The sequence below is a fragment of the Phacochoerus africanus genome, chromosome 7, assembly GCF_016906955.1.
Source record: "Phacochoerus africanus isolate WHEZ1 chromosome 7, ROS_Pafr_v1, whole genome shotgun sequence".
Classification (NCBI taxonomy): Eukaryota; Metazoa; Chordata; class Mammalia; order Artiodactyla; family Suidae; genus Phacochoerus; species Phacochoerus africanus.
Window position 1 is genome coordinate 93,938,744 of NC_062550.1, and position 26,942 is coordinate 93,965,685.

General features: G+C 36.3%; 1 protein-coding gene across 2 annotated transcripts in view; it reads left to right on the forward strand.

Moving 5' to 3' along the window:
• EEA1 (early endosome antigen 1) overlaps positions 1-26,942 on the forward strand; it is a 125,703-nt gene that overhangs the window by 39,115 nt on the left and 59,646 nt on the right. The window contains exons 3-10 of one of the 2 annotated variants that reach the window (XM_047788299.1): positions 4,275-4,400; positions 9,860-9,984; positions 16,723-16,777; positions 17,178-17,243; positions 19,581-19,620; positions 20,515-20,628; positions 21,274-21,395; positions 22,273-22,428. In XM_047788299.1, the coding sequence (XP_047644255.1) occupies positions 4,275-4,400; positions 9,860-9,984; positions 16,723-16,777; positions 17,178-17,243; positions 19,581-19,620; positions 20,515-20,628; positions 21,274-21,395; positions 22,273-22,428 (804 nt within the window). The remainder of the gene's footprint in view (positions 1-4,274; positions 4,401-9,859; positions 9,985-16,722; positions 16,778-17,177; positions 17,244-19,580; positions 19,621-20,514; positions 20,629-21,273; positions 21,396-22,272; positions 22,429-26,942) is intronic. The other variant, XM_047788300.1, reaches the window with a different exon arrangement.

A 26,942-nucleotide genomic window follows, 5' to 3' on the forward strand; every position in this document is an offset into this window, starting at 1 on the left:
TCTTTTATAAGTGTACTAATCTCATTCATGAAGGCTCAATCCTTATAACCTAATCATTTCCCAGAGGCCTCATCACGTTGGAGGTTAAGATTTCAACATAGGAATTTTGATGGTTCGTGGACATTCATTCTGTAACAAATACATAATATAACATAACAGTGTAGTAAGTGATATCTTAATCATTTCGTCGTTCTCATGCGGACTGTTGTTCAGACCATTTAGTATATGGTGTTGCAGAAGCAAATGTCTTCGTTCTCTCTCTTCCTTTCTAATCTGGCTTCTATCCTTAGTGTCCACCAAAAGCACTCACTGATGATCAGTATATTACCAGTCCTTCATTTTCATGCTCCTTTGGCGAGGGAGAGCAGTCTTTTCTTAGGGCTTTTTAGTAGGTATCTGCTGAAGTTTCCAGGTTGCCAGCTTCTCCAGCCCCCAGTTCAGAATGTATGAGGAGAAAAGAAAACCGGAGTTCTCACCACTGTCTCGGACCTTGGCTCCTGAGATCCTTAGCTGGTCTGCCTTCTTCTCTTTATTTTGCAGAGTTTTCTTATGTTTGTTTTATATGTAATGCCTAGGGATTTCAGCTCTACTTAGCAAGAAGAATAGAGAAGTATATCCATTCCATTTTGTTTGGAACTGGAAATCTGATCATTTTGAAAACTGGAATATTTATCTTTTTATTAGTGAGTTGTAAGAGTCCTTTATCTGTTCGTGGTATCTTTTCTTAGGGTTTTGATTGCCTCTTCTTCATCCCATTGGCGAGGGAAGGATTCCTGTCCTAGGCTTATGGGGATAGCTAAACACATGATTAACCTGACAGTAGACAAATTAGATAGACAGCAATTTATCAGTCGCTTATACTCCCAGCCCAGGGGAAGAGGACGCTCTGTGCCGTGCAGGGCCACATGAGGACTGCACTTAGGAACAAAATGAGCAACCAGGGGCTGTGAGAGGCAGGGATTATAATATCAGGAAAATAAGGTGCCCCCTAGTTCCGAAGGAGATGTGATTGACTTGTTTGAATAATTCCAGGGGCTTGCAAGGAACTGAATTTCTACTGCTCAAGGATAAGCAGGCCCTGTGCAAGCTCCAGGTAAAGAGGAGAGCTGTTTGGTTAGAGAACTTTATCTGCGGGAGCAGAGTGGGGAGGGGAACTTACAGTTAAGCCATTTGAAGCTTTCCCAGTTTCACCAATTGTCAAGGCAGCACATAATACTAGGCCTTACACCATGTTCAGACATATTTGATGTGTATATTTTTTTCTCAATCTGTAGCTTGCTTTTCATTTTGTTAACGGTGTCTTTCAAAGAGAAGATGTTTTAAAATTTGACAAAGTGCAGTTTGTCAGCCTTTTCTCTTATGGCCTCTTCCTTTTGGGTAGTACAAAGGTTTTGCCTACCCCAAGGTTGCAAAACTTTCTCATACTTTCTTCTGATTAAAAAAATATATATATAGCTACAAGAATATATTGTATAAGACAGGAAATATGGCCAATATTTTATAATAACTCTAAGTGGAGTATAACCTTTAAAAATTGTGAATCCCAATATTGTACACCTGTAACTTACGTAATATTGTACACGGACTGCATAAAAAGGACTGAAGGATAAAAAAATAAAAATAAAAAATCATTTCAGTGTGTACATTTAAACCTGTGGTTTATCTTAAATTCTTATGTATTAGTTAGTGGTTGAGGTTCATTGTCTCTGTGTGGGTATGGAAACCACATTTTTGCATATGCTTGTTGCAGTACCATTTATTGAAAGTGTTACCTTTTCCCATTGAATTAAGTTTTCACTTTTGTGAGAAATCCGTTGACCTTATATGTGTGGTTGTGTTTTTTTATGCTCTTTGATCCAGGCCTAATGAACTCCTAATTTTAAGATGTGCCAAGTTTTTTCTTATCTTTGGACTTTTGTACCTGCTGATCTCTATGCCTTACCTGTTCCTGTTTTTCCTTTTTTCTTGGTTAGCATCTGATTATCCTTCAAGTCTCATCACAGGTAATTACTTTTTCCAGTAAACCTGCCTTGATTCACATGTGGGATAGATGCTTCTTCATGTGCTTCTTGAAAAGTCTTCTCTATCCTTTAGGTAATGATTATTGTTCTGAGATCCACTTATTTATCAAGTATTTATTGTCACCAAACATTGTTCTGGATGCTGGATATATGGCACTGCATAAAATAGTAAAAAAACTTTATCCTGGTGGAACTTACGTTCTAGTGAGTGGAAATAGGCAGAACTCAGAACATACAGAGGGAGGCAGTTTGTGTTATTGAGAAAAATAAAGCGGGGAAGGGGGCATAGAAAGTGTTTGTTTTGGGTGAATGCAGTTTCAAATAAGATTATCGGGGGAGAGATCTCTGAGAAGGTGATAACATAAAGAACTGAAGGAAGTGAGGCAGTGAGTCATGTGGATTTCTAGAACAAGCAGGTTGCAGGCATGTGAAACAAGTGAAGAGTCTCTGAGGTGGGAGCATGCCTGGCATGTTAAAAAATAGCCACAAGGCTAGTGTGGCTCCAGCATAGTGAGTTGAAGGCGAGATTGGGTTAGTGATGTAATCAGGCCCACCTCATGCAGGGCCTCGCAGGCTTTTGTATAGACTTTGGTGTTTTACTCTTGGTGAGATAGGAAGTCATTGGAGAGTTTTGAGCAGGACAAAAGGACAAAATTTATTTACATTTTCGTAGGCTTACTCTAGCTGTTGTGTGACACTAATTTAGTGGGGTAAGACTAGAAGCAGAGAGATGGTTGGAAGGCTTTGCAGTGACCCATGTACACTGTGAAGATGAGACATGAGACCCCTCCCCCCCCCCGAAAGTAGTTGTTATGTCAGTTCATTTAACAGATGAGGAAATTGAAGATCATATAAGCTACTAAGAGTAGTCTGAATCCAGGAGTTAAGTCCAAGACTAGTTCTTAACCACTACCCTTATTCTCGCTTTGTAGTTTTCCTCTTCCTTGAAATGATCGTAAGTGACATTAGTGACTGAAGGAACATCTTAGCCTCCCGATTCTTGATGGCATCAACACCAATGCTCTTTATTACCTCTTTTCTAGTTACTCAAGCCCACGACAGTACCTTCCATCTTAACAGGCAGGACGGTTTCAGCTGAAATGTTAAAGTCATATCTCTGCATGTTTTACCTAAACCGCCTTCCTCTCAAAAACTGTGCCCTAGTCTTAGGACTTCTTTGGTCTTGCTGAGTATTTCACAGTTTTCATTTCCTTTCTTCTAGTCTGTCAGCCTTTCTTAGCTTCATTTCCTTTACTCTCTAACCGTACATCTAATGAAAATATTTGTTGAGCATTTATAATGTCTCAGGCACTGTACTTAGCATTTTATACACTGTACAGTAACAGTAGAAGAATAGGTGCAAATATCTGTCCCATTTTATTGGTGATGAAACAGATATTTAGCAAAGTAGAGTGATTTTTTTTTTAAAAAGTCATATAGTTAGGATTGGTTGAGATTCAAATCCACATCTATTTTTGACACCAAAACTCGTGACATTATAACTTTTATAACCTATTGTCCTTAATCACTGTCTTCAATTAATTTACTTTCTCCTGATACTCTCAATTCTTCTATTCTGTTATCCTTTTACTGTTCCTATCTGACAAACCATAGATCAGTGTAACAGCCCATATTTTAAAACACAGATATTATTAGATATAGGAGAATTTGGGAGATTTTTAAAAAATGATTTGGCTCATAAAATTAGAAGGAAGAGTCACCTCCTGGAAAGTATGGGTGTGAGCAAGAATGGGATCTTAGGCTAGTGGAATACAGTGAAGACTAAAAATTACTTTCATTTTAAGAATTTAAGAACTTTTCTTATTGAGAGCATTATCTTACAAAAAGGTATTTGTTAACACCTCCAGTCATTTCTTGATTTAAAATAAAAGCTAGCTTGCCAATCCCAGCTTTCAGATAAGTAAGGACGAAGTATCATAAATGAAAAGAATGATAGTATTCTAGCTAAAGCAGCTGGTTACTAAAGAATGATAGTATTCTAGCTAAAGCAGCTGGTTACTATTAATAAAACTGAGCCAATGGGAATTTATAGCATAAGAATGGAAACTAATTTCAGAGTCCTGCTTTGGATAGTTCTTTCAACTTTTGTACAGTTTCTACTTGAAAATTTCTCTTCTGTGTACTAAAAAAAGATGTACTAATTATTTTCCCGTTATGTCTATTTTCGTTGTCTATGTTTTGTTTCACAAATAACTTTTTGTGTGTATCCTCCTAAAAGTTGTTATTTCACAGGGTTTCATCTGTCCATTATGTATGAAAAGATGTGTAACTGCTATTGATTTGTCGGAGCATTACCAGAAAGTGCACGCTGAAAATGAGACAAGAGGACAGGAACTTCTTAATGACTCCAGTGTTACTGTGGGTCCTGTATATTTTGTTTTAGCAGCTTGGTTATGGGTTGCTCAAAATAGCTTTGTTTTTCCTTGCCTTGGTGTTGCTTAACTTTTTATGCTACATGGGACTATGGATTGCTTTAATTATGCATGCTTTAACAAGGTTCAATAAGGAAAAGAGGCTCTGGGGAAGTGGTTTGGCTGTTCTTACTGTTTGTAGCTGTCTTTTTGTGAATCTATAAATAAATATAGAAGCTTCTTAAGTTAATATTTTGCATACATTTTGCCATGAAATTTCAAATATAAAGTGAGTGTTTATTTCAACATTTATAAATTATATCTTTGTTATTTAATGTTTTATGAATGAATTGTTAAAATGCTTTATTGTTATATGAACTGTTGCATATGAACTGTTGCTGTCTTTATTTGGGAAAATATGCAGCATTGGAACCTGAATCTACCACTGTTTTCAGTCTTTGTTTTGATTCTCTAGACCTGTTTGGAATGACAGAATGATACACTCTTATTAGGGGGCCACCCAAATGTTTCTCTGTGGTGTTTGAGGCTAGTTCCTGGGGGTGGGAGCCAGTGAAGGGAAATGTTGACCATTTTTAGGCTGGAAAAATTTTCTCAGATGGTCTTGATATATCTCCTTCCTTTGAAAATTTCTACAGTATTCTAAAAGCAGAGAGACATAGCTTTTGTAAAAAATTCTTTTATAAATCTCATAAAAGTGTGAAACTTTTTTGTTGTTGTTGTCTTTTTGCCTTTTCTAGGGCCGCTCCTGCAGCATATGGAGATTCCCAGGCTAGGGGTCTAATCAGAGCTGTAGCCGCCGGCCTACCCCACAGCCACAGCCACTCGGGATCCAAGCCACGGCTGCGACCTACCCCACAGCTCACGGCAACGCCCGATCCTTAACCCACTGAGCAAGGCCAGGGATCAAACCCGCAACCTCATGGTTCCTAGTCGGATTCGTTAACCACTGAGCCATGACGGGAACTCCAAAACTTTTTTTTTTACCATTAAAGGAAAAAAACATCAGACTTACTTTTTTCCTGTGAGACAATGATGTATAAGAAAATGATCTCAGCAAACCTTTGCTTGTTTAACACATTAGTAGAGTACCCATTTTGTGTCAGGTATTTTGGTAGGTAAAGGAGATAAAAAGATAAATAAGACATGATCTCTGCGACAGGTTTGCAAGATATATTTGCAAAAAAGAGTGCAGTGTCTAATCAACTTGAGAGAAACTGCTGAAAAACTTCAGGAGGGAACAATTAAAATAATTCTCTAGTGTGATGGGGAAATGGGTGCATATAGGCGGACACCAGTAGAACTTGCTGAAGCATGTCAGCAATCATAGAGGCGTAAAAGATTCTTGGAACTCTGCTTTAGTTTTTTATCAGTTGTCTTTCTTCCAGAACACATAGGTCGGCTTTTCTTTATGGGATGGCAAAAATCAAAAGTGACAGTCTTATCTACCTGTCACTTAATTAAGAACTTTCCTATTAACTGAAAGAACACTTAGGACAATGATACCACAAGTATCATAAAGTAGGTTCTTAACTACAGTGGATCTGTGAAAGGATTGCAGGTCACTGAAAGCTAAGAATAAGGAGTTTATTGCTTTTGATCTTAAGTCAGCTGTGTGTGTACATGTGTGTTTGTGTGAGTTGGTGAGAAATTTGGAATGATTCAGGGAAAAATGCAACTGGCTTTTTTTTTTAAATTATTTTTTGTCTTTTCTGTCCTTTTACGGCCGCACCCATGGCATATGGAGGTTCCCAGGCTAAGAGTTGAATCAGAGCTATAGCCGCCGACGTATTCCACAGCTCGAGGTAACGCTGGATCCTTAACCCACTGAGCAAGGCCAGGGATCGAACCCGCAACCTCATAGTTTCTAGTCGGGATGCATTTCTGCTGTGCCACGATGGGAACTCCTATTTTTATTTTTTTTTAATTTTAATTTTTTTTGTTTGTTTTTTTTTGGGCCACACCAGCAATATATGGAAGTTCTCAGGCTAGGGATTGAATAGTAGCTGTAGCTGCCTGCCTACACCACAGCCACAGCAATGCGGGATTCGAGCCACATCTGTGACTTACATCACAACTTATGGCAACGCTGGATCCTTAACCCACTGAGCAAGGCCAGGGATTGAACCCGTGTCCTTATGGATATTAGTTGGGTTCCTTACTGTTGAGCCGTGATGGGAACTCCTGGCTATTTTTAGTGTTTTACTGTTCTAAAGTTATCTATTTAGCAACCTCTATTCCCTTGAAGATAGTTTAAAATAAATAAATAGAGTAGTCTCTTAAAATCTAGTATTAGTATCACAAAGTCCATGTCACGGGATATCCCTCAGATATTCATTCTGAGCTTATTTTACTTTTATTTTAAATGGGTGATGTGCTTTAATAAACTTTTTTCCCTTAGTCTACCCTTCCCAACCATATCAGGCTAGCATTGCTGGAAATAGCATGTGAATAATTTTTACAAATGACTGTTGAAAGTCAAAACAGGGTGTAAGAAAAACTGTAAAATATGGGTACAGAAATTAAAGAGGTTTGCCAGAATTAATAAAGTAGAAGATGCCCACTCAGTGATTAATACTCATGCTTCTGAGACGTTAAACAAAGGTTTAATAATATCATCTATTTAAGAAGATGAGGAAGTACATCTATGTATATTTTAGATAGATTTATTTTTATCAGAAACATCCCAAAGTTGAAGTTTTATTTAAACATGCAAGCTCTAATCACATGAAAAATTCACTTAGGTGGAGTATTTCTGTAACTAAGTATATATTACTGAATTTCTAAAATTTCTGCTTAGGGATGAATCAGTTCTTTTTGGAGTATTAACCTGGAAATGTTTGGAAGCTTTAAGAAGGTATGGGATACCTTAATGTGATCATTAGCTTTTTGGCATCGTTAGGTGTGTAGAACCCAAACCTGGAAGTAGAGACAAGAGTCAAAAAGCCGAGGTTGTGAAGATTATATCGTGTAACTGGGATGTAGATTTCCTGGGAAACACTGTAATTTGTCTTCTACTTACCAGTAGAAGCTGACACACAAAAGAGAAATGACAAGCTAAATATCACAGGGGTTTATGTGTTGTTGCACTAAGAGCATGTTAACTAGTGTGGTACAACAGTTTTTAGGTAGAAGTTATAAAAATGCCAGATAGGGAGTTCCTGCTGTGGCTCAGAGGTTTATGAACCCGACTAGCATCCATGAGGATGTGGGTTCAGTCCCTGGCCTCAATCAGTGGGTTAAGGATCTGGCATTGTTGTGAGCTATGGTCACAGTGCATCTCGGATCCCGTGTTGCTGTGGCTATGGTGTAGGCCAGCGGCTACAGCTCCGATTGGACCCCTAGGAACCTCCATATGCCATGGGTGTGGCCCTGAAAGATAAAAAAAAAAAAGAGAGAGACCAAAAAAAAAAAAAAAGAAAAAAGAATGCCTGGTAACGCTTAATATAGAGCCATTATGAAATATGACAGTCGATCATAGATGGCTTTGCAAAAAATGCATAACACCAGCTAGATTAACACATAGGTTGGGAGCATTCATTCATTCAGAAAACAATTCTGAGCATCAAATATCTTTAGATCCTAATGGCCTTATTCTGAAGTCCCAAGGCAGTACTTCTGTCTTTGCTTATTTTAGAAGTTTCATAGGCAGTACTGCATTCATTCACCTGCAGTGCCCCCGCCTTTCACTTTGGCCCCATAATCAGAATATACTTCTGTTTCCCAGTGTAGCATAACTGTGTTTCATACCTTTTCCTACATCTTTGTTAATGCTTCTCCATTTGCTTTTAGAATACCTTTCTTCCTTTCCTTTCCTTTCCTTTCCTTTCCTTTCCTTTCCTTTCCTTTCCTTTCCTTTCCTTTCCTTTCCTTTTCTTTTCTTTTCTTTTCTTTTCTTTTCTTTTCTTTTCTCTTTTCTTTTCTTTTCTTTTCTTTTCTTTTCTTTTCTTTTCTTTTCTTTTGTCTTTTTAGGGCTGCTCCCGTGGCATATGTAGGTTCCCAGGCTAGGGGTCCAATCGGAGCTACAGCTGCTGGCCTATGCCACAGCAACGCCAGATCCCAGCCACGTCTGCAACCTATGCCACAGCTCACGGCAACGCTGGATCCTTAACCCGCTGAGCGAGGCCCGGGATCGAATGTGAGTCTTCATGATTCCTAGTTGGATTCATTTTCACTGAGCCATGACGGGAACTCCTAGAATACCTTTATTTTTGACAAGAAAACTCCTATTCATTCATTCACAAATACATAATATATATGTGTATTTGTATATATTTTTTGGAAAGCATTAACCACTGCCACAGGCAGATTTGGATACCTCTTTTCTTGGGTTCCTGTAGTTCTTTTATATATACTTCTGCTCTGCCATTGTCTGGTAATGTTATGCTCAATGAGCCTTGATCCTGCCATATAAGCTGTATAAATGATAAGTGAGGGTATGTTTTTTGAATGGCACCCAACAAAGGAGCAGAAGTTATTCATATTTGTAGTTTTTATGTATCCAGAGTACTTATTATTCAGCTCAGTCTATTTCTTATGTTTTACAGTTTGCATGCTGTTAAAGCTCTTCTATATTTGCCAAATTCTGCCCTACAAATTCATTTCTGTTCCATAAATAAATACACTGTGTAGAAAATACATGGTATGTTCAAAATACAATGTTAGCTCTTAGGGAAACATAGATTAAAAGCTTTATGTTATGTATTACAGTGAATGTAGAAACTTGACAAGCTGATGATGATAATGCTGGAGAAAAAAGCAGTGAATGCAAAGACATAAAAATGTGTTCAGTGTAGTTGAAGCATGTTGTCGAGTATTCAGAGATCAGACCGAATAGGTCACTGGGGGAAAACACATGCAGGACCTTGTGTACCATAGCCGTATAATAGTTCTGGGATTATTTATAAGTTTATAAAATATTTTATAGGACTATATATTAATTTTCAGCTTTTGTAGTGTTAATCTTAATTTAGCAAGGAATTTGCCAACTGGAATACTTCTCAACCGTTGTAGATATGCTGTGGTAATTATGAGTTATTTACATTATGTTTTTTTCTCAATGATGAGTGCTTCATATTCTTAATTTTTTTGGTTATCATTCTTGTGCAGTAGATTGGAGCAGATATTATTTTACTAAGGGGGATATCTAGAGAGATGGAGGACATAATGGTGAATCTTCTCAACTGGACTTCTCGATCAGAACTGACTTCTTAGATTAGAATTTATACCCTAGCCATTAATTTTTCCAACCTAAAAGAAAGTTGTAAGGGTTCTAAAAATATTTTGCAACCAGGGCAGGCAGAATTTGGGCTTAATACCGTAAATTGTAATTTAGTCAGTGCCACCATTGGGCTATGAATAATACATTTGACTATATTTCATAACATACAAGTGATTATTTTGCATACAAAACACTATTTTGAAACCTTTTCCTACCCCTTTCTGTAGGGTTTCATATGTCCCCAGTGTATGAAATCTCTTGGATCTGCTGATGAACTTTTCAAACACTATGAGGCAGTTCATGATGCTGGTAATGATTCAAGTCAGGGAGGAGAAGCACTTGCTCTGAAACGGTACAGTATAATAGTTTTGAAGTCTAATGTAATGAATGCATGCAATATCGTTGTTTAATCAGGAGTACTTCGCTTGCGAACATAGTAGTGTTTTTATGTTATTTAATTTAAATCTATCTTCATTTAGCATGGCCTTCATCTTTTATTATTATAACCTCTCCTATCTTTGACCAATAACGATCTATAACAGCATCTACAACATGGTTCAGAGATTATATTTTTAATGAAAATTGTGATTTTTTTTCAAAAGCCTAAATTGCATTTTGCATATTGTTCTTAATAAAGAATGGTATGTATGCTCTGTTTAGAAAATTTTATAGGAAATTGTTAAAATAATGCATTTGGCAAATAATTAAATTTAATAAAAATTATTTTTGGCCACACTGCGGCATATGGAAGTTCCTGGGTCAGGGATCAAATCTGAGCCACAGCTGTGACTTACACCACAGATGAAGCAATGCTGGATCCTTAACCCACTGTGCCAGGCCAGAAACCGAACGCGTACCTCAGCAGCTATCTAGGCTGCCACAGAAACAATTCCAGATCCTTCACCTGCTGTGCCACAGTGGGAACTCCAATAATTATTTTAAAAATTTTCTTTTGTAGTCACCAAGGTAATAGCAAGCACAATACACATCCTGCTTCTTGCCAATTTTGCTTGACCATTTTGAGAATTAAACTAAAATGTAATCACTTACAGTATCATTCAACAGTGTAACTTTACTCTTCCACTTCTGTTGGTGTGAACTCTTGTCTTATGTCCCCACCAAGGAAGAAGAAAGCTTGATTTTACTCTTTTTTCTTTTTTTCTTTTTAGGGCTGCACCCATGAAATATGGAAGTTCCCAGGCTAGGGGTTGAACTGGAGCTGCAGCTTCCCTCCTATACCACAGCCACAGCAATGTGGGATCCAAGCCGCATTTGTGAACTACACCACAGCTCACAGCAATGCCAAAGCCTTAACCCACTGAGCGGGGCCGGGGATCGAACCCCTGTCTTCATGGATACTAGTCAGGTTCGTTACTGCTGAGCCACAGCAGGAACTCCCTTGATTTTGTTCTTGTAAAAATTTTTCTTCATGTTTTTCTCTTAAAAAAGTGCCTCTTAGTTGGTTAATCTGCTGTGACATGAAGAACACCACATAAAGAAAAAGTATTATCTTCTTATGGTTGATAGATAATTTAAAACTGTAAAATATGGTTGTTTTAATTTATTACAATATGTGGTTAATCTAGTGCTTTTGGGAAGTCTAAATCTTCCCTTTTATGTCACTATTAATACTCTTTCAGAATTTTTTTTTTTTTTGTCTTTTTAGGGCTATAACCCTGGCCTATGGAGGTTCCTAGGCTAGGGGTCAAATCAGACCTACAGCCTTTGGCCTTCGCCACAGCCACAGCAGCTTGGCATCCGAGCTGTGTCTGCAACCTACATCACAGCTCACAGCAACGCCTGACCCTTAAGTCACTGAGCAAGGCCAGAGATCAAACCTGCATCTTCATGGATGCTAGTCAGATTCATTTCTGCTGAGCCACGACAGGAACTCCTCTTTCGGATTTATATGTATTAATAATTTTAGGTACTGTTCTTTTGTCATTTGTTAAAATACATGCTTATATCATATGTAAAATACATACTTGTATGTAAATATTGACATTTAGTGTCAGTTTAACAATTTTCAGATGTGGATTAGCCTAGTACATGAACTTTCAATGAAAAAACATCCACAGTCTACCCTTGTTCTTGCTTCTTAACTTTCATCCAGTGTTTAGCTCACCTGGCTTATGTTCTCCCTGAAACTACTTTCAAACGTCAACAGTAAAAAAAAAAACAAAAACAAATGTGGATTATTTTCAGTGTTTGTCTTACCTGACCTCTGTTTTCATTATCTATTACTTTGTAGCAGTCTTCCCAAAAGAGTAGTTTAAAACTGTAACAGTGTATTACTTCTCATGATTCCTTGGTTTGCCTGGATGTTTAGGTTACGTAGACTTGGGTGCAGGGAAGGCCAGAAGGTCCAAAATGACCTTACATTTATGGCTGGGAGATGACAGTGGATGCTGGCTGGGTGTCAGGGGGCTCAGTTCTCCTTTCTGTGTGTCTTTCTATGTAGTTGCTTGGACTTAGATACCAGTAGTAGGGTTCTAATGAAGAGCATTTCCAGAGGAAAGAAGCACAAGCTGCCAGTCTTGTTTTCAATTTTTAGGGCCTCATGTGCGGCACATGGAAGTTCCCGGGCTAAGGGTCTAATTGGAGCTGCAGGTGCCGGCCTACATCACAGCCACACCAGTGCCAGATCTGAGCTGTGTGTGCAGCTTACACCACAGCTTGCGGCAATGCCATATCCTTAACTCACTGAGCTGGGCCATGGATTAAACCCGCATCCTCATGGATACTTAGTTGGGTTCATTTCCATGAAGCCACAACGAGAATTCTGCAAGCTGCCAGTCTTTTTAAGGCCTGGATTCAGAAACGTCAGAGTGTCACTTCTGCCCTGCCATATTGTCTTGGTCAAAATAGCCACGGGACTGCTCAGGAATCTGAGGGCAAGCTCAGATTGAAGAGGCCAAGAAGTAAACTCTGTCTTTTAGTGGATGAGTGGCTTTTGTTGATGGAAAGGGAAGAACTTGACGGCAGCTATCTTTGGGGACTATTTATGACAATCTGCAAAATTTGGTTGTTCTGGCTCTCTTTCCTTCTACTCGTTCGAGACAGCACACTATTGTGGTAATTCTTATTGGGTCTGTATAATGTGCGCCTCTTCCTCTACGTAATCTACCTGGGGTAGTATCCATATCCATGACTTCCTCCTAAACTGTGTAGCCAATCTAGATTTATCTCCCATGTTGCCTATGGTATCTTCTTTTCCATGTTCCAAAAGAACATCCCTCTGTTGCCATTTTGAAACGAAGCTTCAGTATACTTCCTTCTAAACCTGCTCCTTATTGCCTGTTACTTTTTTCTTGTTAATGGCAAAATTACCTTTCTGCCCAGTTACTAAAGCCGGGAAAGTGGATATGTTCATTTTTACACATTTGCCCTGCTCCCCCAATCTGATCTGTCACAATGTTTAGTTAGTTCTATATCCTTAACAGCTCTTAATAACTTTTTTCATCTTCCCTACTTATTTTAGACTTCATCATCCTTCACTCAAAAATATTTTTCAGTATTTATAGTTGACTCTGTGCCTTCAGTCTTATACTCTCTAGTCTCCATAATGCTTCCTCTGTATTTTTTTTTTTTTTTTTTTGCTTTTTAGGGTCATACCAGAGGCACATGGAGGTTCCCAGGCTAGGGGTCGAATTGGAGCGACAGCTGCCGGCCTACACCACAGCCACAGCAACGCCAGATCTGAGCTGCTTCTGTGACCTACACCACAGCTCATGGCAACGCCGGATCCTTAACCCACTGATTGAGGCAGGGGATCAAACCTGAAACCTCATGGTTCCTAGTCAGATTTGTTTCCACTGCACCACAACAGGAGCTCCTCCTCTGTATTATTCTTAAAATGGAACTTTGCTGTTACTCTAAATATTAACTTTCACTAGTTTTCGTTGTTTATGGAATAGTCACTGTCCCTTTCCAGGTTTATTTGTTACTGTATGTGTTCTTCCCATCTTCCTGTACCTCTCCAGTTTCTGACAGTTACATCCTGCCCTCTGTAACATACTGGGTAACATGACCATGGGCAAGATAGGTCTTTTACATCAAAAGCTTACATAATTTAAATGGATCATGGGTCCTTTTTGTTTTAAAGCTCTCAGTTTAACAGTTTAAATATGAATTCCCGTCAACATCAATCACATATTTGAAACTCTTTGCATTCGTTCTTTGGGGTCCAGATTTTTAAGTCGTATGTATGGATAGCATATACAGAGTATAAAATTCAAATGGCTTAAAAAATTGTATGATGGGACATTTCTGTTGTGGCTCAGCAGTAATGAGCCTGACTTGTATCCATGAGGATGTGGGTTCAATCCCTGGCCTCACTCAGTGAGTTAAGGATTCGGCATTGCCATGAGCTATGGCGTAGGTTGCAGATGCGGCTCGGATCCCGCATTGCTGTGACTGTGGTGTAGGCCAGCAGCTGTAGCTCTCATTCAGCCCCTGGCCAGGAAACTTCCTATGCCACAGGTACAGCCCTAAAAAACCCCCCCAAAACAAAAAAAAGTTGTGTGGTATAAATTGACTCCTTGCCACCTCTTCCCCCAGCCTCTTATTTTTCATGTTTCTTATGTGCATTTCCAGAGAGAGTCTGTGCATATGTACATATACACATAGGCTTACATTGGGGACAATAAAGAAATATATAAATATATGTAATTACATAAAAGAGCAGTTCTGCCTTGTCCTACATCCTTTGTTTCTCTGTGTATCTTTTCCTTCTTGCTTTTTTTTTTTTTTTTTGGCTGTGCCCTTGGCCTGTAAAAGTTCCCAGGCTGGGGATCAAATCTGAGCCACAGCAGCAAGCTGCTGCAGAGACAATGCTGGACCCTTAATCCATTGTGCCACAAGAAAACTCCCCTCTGTGTACCTTATGGATTGTTTTATGTTGTTGCAGATAAAGCTATTTTATTCTTTTTAATGACTGAATGGAATTTTATCATTCTCCTACTGACAAGCATTTAGGCTATTTCTAGAGTTTTGTCATTACACATGTTTTTGTGGACGTATCATTTGCTCATGTTTGAATATATCTGGAAGATAAATTTCTGGAAATGGAATTTTTGCATAAAGTTTCTCTTTAAAATTTTGATAGATATTTCCTAATTGTCTTGGTAAATATCCTGGATTGTTTCGGTAGGTTACACATTTCAAAAGTCTTTCCTTGCTAGGCACATTACTTTCACTTTTTAAAAGTGTTAAGTGGCACTTTTAAAAAGATTAATTGGAGTAAGTGAACCACCCAATCAGAAGTTGAATTGAAATTATCTTCCCCTGTCTTCCTTCCAGTTTCATTCAGTTTAATACGAGCCATTCAAGTATATTGTTCTTAATTCCTCTCTTTACCATTTTACCTTATACACACAGTTGGAAGATTAATAAAGAGAAGGGAAAACTTAAAACCTACCCAAACTTTTCTATACACATATAAAGACTAAGTTTTCTCCATCGGACCTTTGGTTTCTACAAATCAGATAAGTTCATAGGGCCACATGGGAGAGAGGGAGAGATGGGAACCCCTACCCCCCAAAAAAACCCAGAGAAATGAAAACTAATGAGTGTCATAAGTAGGCATTTTAAGAGTCAACAAAAGAAGCAGGAATCTACTAGCTAGTTTTGCTTTGTATTTAAAGGTTAAAGATGTCAGCTCAGAGTTTATCTCCGACATGAAGTGCTTCTAGGTAGAAGTGATCACTATCTTTATGCCTCTGTGTTTATCGTTAGCATAGAACTAATGGTCCATTGTCTTACTTGTTTACATGTTCATTTCCCCCATTAAACTGAACAAGTTGAGAGTCTGGCATAGACAACTATTTATATTGAATAATGAATTAATTCTTTGCGTATAATTGGCTACAAGAGGAAGAGGACTCATTTCTCCATCTATTATACTTTTCTTTCTTGGCAGTTTCCTTCCTTTCCTACTATTTTTTAAAAGAATTTTATTGGAGTGGAATTTCCTTGTGGCTCAGGGAGTTAAGGATCCAGCATTATCCCTGCAGTGGCTCAGGTGCTGCTATGGCACAGGTTCAGCTCCTGGCCTGGGAATTTTCACATGCTGTGGGCATGGCCAAAAAAAAAAGTGTTAAACATTTTTTTTATTGAAGTGTAGTGACTTACATATTGTGTTAGTTTCAGGTGTATAAAAAAGTGAATTATTTATATATATATCCGTTTCCTTTTCTACTATTAACTCTAACTCTCCCTTTACTCTCTTCCTCCCTTTCCTGACTCTCCCTTTCCTTTCTACCTCCACCCCTACCCTGGAGAATAATTCTCCCATCAGTATGGCCCATTAATTTTTATCCTTTCCTATATACTTGCGCTTGTATGGACTTGGTCTTCTGCATCATTAGAACTGGTCCTGTTCTAGTCCCTTTATACTAGAACTGGTTCACTTGAGTATTCCCAGTCAGCTCATTCCAGGTATTGTATCTTCTACCCTGGCAGCGGTTGGAGTGGCATGGAGCAAGACGAGTCCCTTTTTCTGCTGTTTACAATCCAGCAGGGGAACGCATGTTCCCCATCTCCAGAAGAATAATCCCAAATGGTGTTTTCCCATTCAATCTCTCTCCTGCATTAGGGCCTTGAGTGGTCTGCTAGCCATTCTTTGTCAGACTGACCCTTAGATGAGGGGAACGGAATGTGAGGTTTTGACAGGAAAGAGCCTTTCAGAGTCAAAGAAGCCTGTGTTGCTAGAGCTAAGTGAATGAGAGTGAGAGTGGTGAAGCAGAGACTAGATTTTGCAGATTTTATAGTCCTTGTTAATGAATTTAGATTTTACACTAACTGCAATAGGAAGCCACTGATGCTTATTGCTGGTAAATTAGTGGGAGACATTTTGCTTTTGACTCAGGCACTTGGCAGTCAGTTTTATCATTTCCGTGATAAAATATTCTTCCATTTATAAACAGTGTGCTTTAGGAATAAAATTATTTTCCTAAGGAGCTCATATACATAAATCTACAATAATTTTTTAAGAATAGAGAAAAATAGAATATTAAATATGTACAGTCACTACCCACGACTTGTTAAAGAACATTAACTTAATTCATTTTTTTCCTCAATTTATGTTTAGAGATGACATAACACTACTCAGACAAGAGGTCCAAGACCTACAGGCTTCACTTAAGGTAAGAATAAGAATGATTATACATGGAGTTCCCGTCGTGGCGCAGTGGTTAACGAATCCGACTAGGAACCATGAGGTTGCGGGTTCGATCCCTGCCCTTGCTCAGTGGGTTAACGATCCGATCCGGCGTTGCCGTGAGCTGTGGTGTAGGTTGCAGACGCGGCTCGGATCCCGCGTTGCTGTGGCTCTGGCGTAGGCCGGTGGCTACAGCTCCGATTCAGCCCCTAGCCTGGGAACCTCCATATGCCGAGGGAGCGGCCCAAGAAATAGCAACAGCAACAACAACAACAAAAAAGACAAAAAGACAAAAAAAAAAAGAATGATTATACTTGTTTATTTTCAGCATTTCAGATTAAAAAAATCCCTTAACATTTGCTAATTAAGGCTTGTTCTTTCTTTAGGAAGAAAAATGGTACTCAGAAGAATTAAAGAAAGAATTAGAAAAATTTCAAGGACTGCAGCAGCAAGTAATTGCTTTTAAATACTTGAAGTGTGTTATTTGTTGTTTATTTTCATTGTTAAAAATTAAGTGTAATACTTTCTTGTAATAGAGTGGATTGATATGAAAAATTTCCTAATTTGTTTCTCAAGTTTAATAGCTTACATGTGTATTTTTTATAATTTTAATAAATGCAAACCAGTATAACCAGTATAAGGGAAGCTCTTATGTAACTCTTTAAAGTGCTCCATTAACAATCAGTTACTTAGGAATTCCCATTGTGGCTCTACAGAAATGAATCCATAAAGATGCAGGTTCAATCTCTGTCCTCGCTCAGTGGATTAAGGACCCAGCGTTGCCCTGAGCTGTGGTGTAGGTTGCAGATGTGGCTCAGATTCTGTGTTGCTGTGGCTGTGGCATAGGCCGGCAGCTGCAGCTCCCATTTGATCCTTAGCCTGGGTACTTCCATATGCCACAGGTATGGCCCTAAAAAGAAAAAAAAGAATCAGTTACCTATGGATTATTTTTTTATACCAGGCTGTATTATTATTATTTTCTGACAATATACCTGTGTGATTGAAAAATACAGGTTCAAACAGTGGCAAAACTCTTCAGAGCATTCGTGTTGATGACAAATTGGAAATCTCTAAAATGTCTATTATTAGGGAAAGAACTATCTATTATTAACTTCTTATAGTTTATCTTAGTGGAAATTGTTTAAAAACACGGGGAAACTATTGTATTAATGATGTTAGAATTTGAAGAACAGGGTAAAATAGTTATGTGTTTTTGTACACACACGCAGATGCATGTGCACGATACAGCTTTAACTACATACAACTGCATATAAGGAAAAGAATATGAAAATCACGGTGGTATCAAAAGTGGTTATTTTGAGTGATTTCATTTGATATCTTAGATTCTTTATATAATATATATAATGTTCTTTGTACTTTAATGTATTTTCTAAATAAATGTCTTAAACAGTTATAATTTTTATACTAAAATTATTTTGACTTTTATACTAAAATTACATAAAGAATCATAGAAAAATGAATTTTACCAAATACATATATAGTTTCATTTATAAGACTAAAATGAATACCATTTAACAATAGTGCTAATACTTTTATGAAGTAATTTAGCACATTGTGACTCCCAGTTAGTCTTTTTGCTTTTTTGTCTTTTCATCAAAATTTGCCCTTTGGGGGGTTCGTGTTGTGACACAGAGCGTTAAGAATCCGACAGTGGTGGCTCAGGTTGCTGCAAAGGTACAGGTTTGCTCCCTGACCCAGCAGTGTGGGTTGAGGGGATCCCTGGCCCGGCACTGTGGGTTAAGTGTTCAGTATTGTTGCAGCTGCAACTTGGATTTTATTCCTGGCTCGGGAGCTTCCCTGTGCCCTGGGTGCGGCCATTAAAAAAAATTTGTCATTTGGATTAGAAAAGAAAAACAAGCAAATGGGTAACAAATATCAGTCTTATTACTACTCAGCTTCTATAATTGAGGATGCTTTCAAGGGGTTTTTAGTAATCTAAAATAGTTACAGTTCTGGTACTCATGCTTAACATAGATGCCATTAACAAACAAACATAGGCTATATTATCTGTACCTGAAAACACAGAATTGTTTCCTCCTTTTGAGATGACTTTTATATTTATAATAAATTAAATACATTCCCAAAGTGCAATTGCCTTGATAAGAAATTTACCTTGAGGAAAATAATTTTAAATATTGATGATGATTAATAATGAATATGTCTAAATCCAATGTGTAAGAAGATAAAAAGTGAGGTATACTATGAGATACCTTATTAAACTCTTTCAGATATGTGTAATTCCTTAGCATATGGAAATATGTCTAGTGGTATATTATTTTATTGCTAATGCATGTGATAAATTAAACCTTATGGAATATATTCTTTATTTCTGCTTCTTTTAATGACAGTTTATAATCGTGAGTTAAAATTTTTGTTTTTAGCTTCTGTAAATTTTCAACCATTATAGGATTGACTCTTGCCTGCTAACTTGAGTATTTGCTTTAGAATCTCTACTTATAAGTTTAATAATTTATGTTATTTATTTATTAACTGATGGAATTTAAGATGCCATATGTTGCAATTTAATATGTGTTAACATAAAACAATTATTAAAATTACTGAGCTACAGTTAGATCATTATGTGAGACTGCCTAGTGGTACCTTAAGAGAGTTGGAAGAACATGAGCAGGGCAAGATTTGATTTTTATCAAAACCTTGCTCCTTACCAGACAGAATGTGGCTTTCAGATTTTTTTTTAACATTGATAATTGTAATCGTATTGTCTTTTTCTTTTAATGCATTTGTTTATGTCTTTTGTTTTCATTGAGGAGTTGAAACCTGATGGAGTAGTGGCTGATTCATCAGCAGGTAATTTAAAGTTGTTATTTTTTCATTTTTATTTTTCTTTCTCATAGCCCTTTTTACTCTCTTTTTCACTGATGTTTTCTACATGAATTTTGTTTTGTGGTTATACTTGATGACTTTAAAACAGTGAAAATAACAGTCATATTCTAGGCTAGCCTGTTACCTGTAAATTTCATAATTTAATTAATTAATGAAATTTTAGTGCTTTCTTAGTTCATTATAGTCTGAAGTCATAAATTACCTTCTAGAATATTACCCTGATATGGTTGTTAGTGAAAATTTAAATCTGTATTGAATAGTGATGCACTTTTTTCTCTTGAAGTAAAAAAATTATGGAACTGTTCTCTGTAGTGTACTGTAACTGGCAGAATGTTTAATGAAAAATCAAAATTATATTTTGAGATTAGCTATTTTATTTAATGTCGCTCTGAAATTTCTTTTCTTTATGAGAATGAAATGTTAAGAGTTTACTGCATCTTTTAATTGATTATTTTATTTATGATCTTTATTATTCTTAAAACATTTCTAATTTAAGACCTTTATTGTTCTTAAAACATTTCAAATTTCATTTTGTATTATGACACGTTTTATCAGAGGAGCAGAATATATATTTTTGTCAGTTGAGAGATGTAGGAAAATAATTGAAATGTGAAATCAAAATAATCTTTAAAGAAATATTTGTAAATTATTTTTGTATGATTGCTAAATATTCTTTTCATTTGTTTTATATGTTTGTAAATAATAACTTGTGCCTTAAATAAATCATCTCTGCCTCATTCTTAAAACGTGAAGATACTCTGCTTGTAATTGGATAGTAGGCTCATGTTGATTGTCTTTAACTCCTACAATGACTATAGTAAGTTTGTATGTGAATAACTATTATGTCTTTTTTTGTAGAACTACAGTCTTTGGAACAGCAATTAGAAGAAGCCCAAACAGAAAATTTTAATATTAAGCAAATGAAAGACTTATTTGAACAGAAAGCAGCCCAACTTGCCACTGAAATTGCAGGTAAGTTAAATCAGAATTTTTTTTTTTAACCAGTAAATCAATCTCATTACCTTTTTGCTATTGTATATCCAAGAAATGAACATTGCATTTTAGTGTGGAAAGCATTTGTTATAGCCTATGGTGGTGATTAGTAGAATTTAATGATAACAGAGTTGCTATATGAGTTTTTTTTTTTTTTTTAATTCTCCCACCTCCTCCCTTCAAAGGACTGATTTTCTCTGTAAAATTCTTGAAATTTAGACAAGATGAATTTTCTTTTGAGGAATGCTTGAAGATTAACAAGTAACATTTTGAAGAAGTTAATATAGTATAAATTTGACATTTGATTATGCTAGCGATTACGTGGAATTTTTTCAACTACATGCTTTTAGATAAAATATTGTATGTGATTAAGTATACATTAAAATGCTAATTAGTACTTAGCGTTTTGTGGAATTTATTTTGACAAAGACGTGATCATTTTAAGTTTATCATTTGATGTAATCAGAAGTCTAATTTTATTGTATATATTTATGGTTATCTAAGGAATGTGAATTTGAATTAGCAGTATATAGATATGCACTGGAATATATGTGAATTTATAAAACTATTCTTCCTTAGAGTTAATGTAATGAAACTTATTTTTCTATAACTGTCCTTACTTAGACATAAAGTCAAAGTATGATGAAGAAAAGAGTCTTCGAGAAGCTGCTGAACAAAAAGTGACACATCTAACAGAAGAATTAAACAAAGAAGCAACTATAATTCAAGATCTAAAGACTGAACTGGTAATTTAGAAACCATTTATTAGAATGTACCTTACTTGAAATTGAAAAATGAAATACGCTGATGAAACATTTTTAAAAGTGTAGTTTGAGTAAAATGAAGAAAACAAAAGACTCCCTATAGTTTACAACCTGTATGTATATATATTGTGTATGATTTTTTAAATGAAAATGGAATTTTATGATGCATACTTTATAAATTAATGTTTTTGTTTTTATCTTAGTATCATCTGTCTTTTTTGATTTTTCAATGTGTGTAGCTTTGATCTTGCCATCCCTTGAACTTTAGTTTTATAAATCTACCTACTTTTAGGATACTTCTGATATATATTTTTTTAGCTTACATTTCAAATTCAACAAGTACATCAAGTCATATTCTTTCTGTAACTGTATTTCTGTCATTGGCATCATATATTGTCAGTACTCTCTCCAGGCTTAAAAACTTTGGCTCTGTCCTTCCTCTTTTCTGTCCTTTATGTAGCACTCAATAAATATACAAATAAATGAATCAAATGTATTCAACCTAATTATGCTTATCTGCTCCCCCTTCGTGTTATTACCAGTTTCCTAGGATAGAAAATGAAGGAATTTAACATTTCTCAAGTAATTGTTGTTACCAGTGGCTGTAGTTTGTGAAGGAGAGGAAAGAAGGTAAAGCATGAAGGATGGCTGGGGATTTGCTGTTTTGCCCTTTGAGTGGTCCTGTCAAATATGAAGTAGAGCAGGGAAAGTAGAGGGTTGTTGGGGGAAGGCATCCGCGTTGGATGTTTAGTAATTGGTGTTAAAGATTGTATTATTTTGATTTCTTTTTAGTGAAACCATTTTTAAAATGTGTTATTTAGTTTCACTGTAATTTTTAGTTAAAATGTTTTTTTCACAGCTTCAGAGACCTGGTATAGAAGATGTTGCTGTGCTCAAGAAAGAACTGGTCCAAGTGCAAACTCTAATGGACAACATGACCTTGGAACGTGAGAGAGAATCTGAAAAACTCAAAGATGAGTGCAAAAAGTTACAAGCAGAATATGTTAACTCAGAGGTAATGAAGTTTAGTGCACCTACCTGAGAGTGACAACTTGTTGAGTGTGCACTGTTGCGTGAAGCCAGGATTTGAGATTTTTCTGAGTGACCTATCAAACAGTATCTGCATTTCTTTCATTTGGTCTGAGTAGTAGTTGTACATAGTCAGCATGGTCTGATAGTATTTTTCATCTTTGCTTTATGAATATAGACCTAGAATATTTGCGTGAAAGACTATTGTTCTATGTAATAAATGATGTATAGTGTGGAGAAATTATATTTAAAAGTTAAATTTGCTCCAAGCTAGTCAATATGTAGTAAGTGGGTTTATCTCGTTTTAGTAGGGATAGAGAAAGTATGATTTCATTTTCTTCATTTGTATTACCAGTGTTGTGTAGAAAAAATATTTAAGAAAGACTATTTTCAATAGACTTGTTTTTCACTTATCATCTGTTGAATTATGTGGTTGAAAGAAGTCTTTAAGACTGGATTCCTTCATAATTACTCTGAGTTTTTTCTCTTCCAGGATAAACATTATCAGTTTTTTCTACTATTTCTCACATAACTTTGGCCTATACATCCCTTATGTAATTATGTCAGCATGTGCTAAGCTCTAGGATATGTAGTAAACACACTTGCTTAAAAATGCTATCTTTTGTCCTTTCTGTTGTATCATAGGAGACATTTCGTTTTCTGTTTTTTGTTTTGTTTTGTTTTTTAAGGGCCATACCCACAGCTTATGGAAGGTTCCAGGCTAGGGGTCGAATTGGAGCTGTAGCCACTGGCCTATACCCCAGCCACAGCAATGCCAGATCCAAGCCATGTCTGTGACTTACACCACAGCTAGCAGCAATGCTGGATCCTTGACCCACTGAGCTAGGCCAGGGATTGAACCTGCATCCTCATGGTTACTCGTCAAGATTCATTTCGGCTGAGCCACAGTGGGAACTCCCAGAAGACATTTTGTTGTGACTATTACTGTGTTTAGTTCTTAAGCTCCCTCATTTGATGTGATGTGGACCTCGTCTTCCATGTTTTCATTTTAAAAAGTTAAGGTAGAGTGACATTTCAGTTTGCGTCTCTTTCTTAGCATTTTTCAGCTGATAGTCTACAAGCCACTCAGTTCATAATTAGCAACGTAGTACTGAGCTGTGGAGTACAAATATTATAGATAACCCATGCCATCTTTTATTTTACTTCCTCCTATATCGTATCATCGTGGGAATGGTGAAAGTTGATGGGTATAACATGCATAGGCGTGTGAAGCTTTATGGTGCGTATCACTTCAGACTTTAAAGCTCATGAACTTTAGGTGCAGATTGCCCAAAAGTGATCTCTGTAGCCTAATAACATGTAATCCCACAATTTTTCGAATAATTTCAGGGAGTTCATGAATTTATCAAAGCCAGTGAAAAGCTCCTCATACGTAATTAAGGAAAGCCTGAATCAAAGAATTCTCATAAGGAAAAATTCTGTTCAAATAATGCTAGAGTAGAAATACTTGAACCTAGGTGAATCTAGTGTTTACTGTGCTTCAGTAAGATAATTACGTTTAACTCTGTAAGCCAACTATAATGGAAAAAATAAAAATCATTATAAAAAATTACTTTTGATTAAATCTGCCTCCTTAGTAATGTTTCTCAAATTTAAAAAAATCTTCTCTTGATTAGAAAAATTATTTGCTAGTATTTGAAATTTAAAAACAAAAGTCATAGAGAGGCTCACATCAAATCATAGTAATGGCACTTTTAGAATATATTTTATATCTACTTTAATGTGCACTCTTCTCTGACCTTTTCCAACTGAGAATTATGGAATTATACATGTTCTTGTTATACAAGTAGAGTTTGAATGACAAGAAGAATTTCATATATTTACATGCATTTTGAGAAAAATATATATGAGAAAATATATCTGAATAATATTTTATTTAAGAATTACTTTAAGGTAGAGGATTTTATAAATTTATATTTTTACTGATGTACATAAAAATACCTTCTTTTGTTGGGGAAGAGGTCATTAAAGAGGAGAAAGTTATAACAAGAGTTATAAAAGATTTGGGCTGTAAAGACTTAGTGTCTTTCCATATTATCCTGTCAACAGGGTTGGTTGCAGGAGATAATTTTTTTTTCTCTCTCTAGAAAAGATTTTCTGGGAAAGAGGAAAAGTAGCTTAGAAATCCCTTCTTCACATCTTAACTTCCAAGTTTTCATAAAATTTATCTTTTCAAGTATTTTGAAATAAAGTTTAAAAGGAAACAATTTGTTCTTGCTGAGTGTTGATTTAATATTTTATATTAAATATTAATATATGTGTATTCTGCTTTTTAGGGCCACACCTGTGGTATATGGAGGTTCCCAGGCTAGGGGTCAAATCGGAGCTACAGCTGCCGGCCTACACCACAGCCACAGCAACTCTGGATCCTAGCCGCTTCTGTGACTTACACCACAGCTCATGGCAACACTGCATCCTTAACCCACTGAGCGAGGTCAGGGATTGAACCCACAACCCTATGGCTCCTAGTCAGATTTTGTTTCCATTGTGCCACGACGGGATTTAATATTATATTATATGTTTAGTAAAACAAGCACGAAAGGATGATATTTACTCTATTTAATTAATAGATGTGTAGTGATTGAGACATCAGATTATGTTGAGATATTTTGAACAACTTGAGGAAGTGGTAGTGAAAGAGTCAGAGTAATATACTGTTATTGGAAATAAACTCTTACCTATTGTGCAAAACTAGCTTTTGGATACTGTACTAGGCACTTTGAATATGTGGTCTCATTTGTTTCTTTTAACCCTGTAAGCTAAGTAATAAGTTTGTTTTGTATGTAAGTAATCTGGGCTCAGTGAGATTAAATAACTTGTTCAAAGTCATGAACCTAAAATAAAGAACCTAGGATTAGAACCCAGATCTTTTTTTGGGGTGGGGGGCGGATTTTTAGGGCCGTACATGTGGCATATAGAAGTTTCCAGGCTAGGGGTGGAGCTACAGCTGCTGGCCTACACCACAGCCATATCAACTTGGGATCCGAGCCGCGTCCGTTACCTACACCACAGCTCACCGCAATGCCAGACCCTTAACCCCCTGAGCGAGGCCAGGGATTGAACCCACATCCTCATGGATTCTTGTTGGATTCGTTTCCACTGTGCCTCTAGAGGATCTCTTAAAACCTGTATCTTATCCGAAGCCTGTGTTCTTTCTGTATAATGTCATTTTAGGCGGCCTTATGGTTGCCTTAGAAGTAAATTTGTGCCATTAATCTTTTTTTTTGGCTGTGCCTATGGCATGCAGAAGTTCCTGGGACAGGGACTGAACCTATGTCACAGCAGTGACCCTAGCCACTGCAGCGGCAATGCTGAATCCTTAACCTGTTGTGCCACAAGGAAACTCCTGTGCTATTAATCTTGACATAATACTTATTAATGATACTTTTTATATTTTGACGTATTATATGTTTGTATTAGGTGTAGCTTAACATAATTTTGAGTTGCGTCTCATACCATTTCCATATAGAACAAATTACTGTCTAAACAGTCCATCTCATTTACATGTTTATAACTGTTTTTAGATTCTGCTTCTACTATAAATATATGACATGTATTTTATTAATGTACTAAAATTCAATTCTATTTATTCTCAAGTGTGTTAGTGAATTATATCACTTAATACAAAAATTTTTATTTTATATAATTCTGCTTTATTGAACTTAAATCATTGGCATCAGAAACAAAATGGTAAAAGGGATTAAAGAAGCCAAAAATGCAGTGATTTATTTTATATTTCTAGTTGAGGCTCAAGATATATAGTCTGGTGTACATTGTAAAATATGTTCCATTCCTTTCAATAAGAATATGCTTTATGAACTCATTGACATTTAAAAAATCTAGCTATTTTAGAAAGCATATAGAAAAACAACTCATTCTTAAGCATTTAAAAATGCTTTTTAAATGGCTCTTTATGTCAGAAGTTAGGTTTAATAAAAGTATTTTTCCTATAAATCTACATTGTTGAAAATATCAAAGCTGCAATCAACTTATATTTGTTGTAGACTTTAACAGGAATGATTTTTTTAAAAATAATTTTATTTGTATTCAAAATATATTCATTTGAATCCCAATTTTTAAAGCTAAAAAGCTTGTAAAGGTATGGAATAAGTATGATTACAGTCATACATGGTAATTAAAGATAGCATTTAAGTATCTTTTATTAAAGGTATGCTAATGTAAGAGATCAGATTTAGCAGTGTGTTTTGATTCTTTGCTGTGTGTTCAATGTATACTTTTGTTGGTCTTGTCTTCCACCTTTCATCCATCATTTTATTTTTTTCTGCTTTCTAATGGAGATGCTTAAACTCGAGGTAATGTGTTTTTGGAAGGTTTTTAATGTTAGTAATACTTTAAATATAACACCTTCTATCATCATATGGCAATTCTGTGTTTTAAGGCAATTTTGGAACTTCAAATATATGCTCACTTTTGTTTTATTAATCAAGCAAATTTCTACTAAGAGTAATAGAATATTGA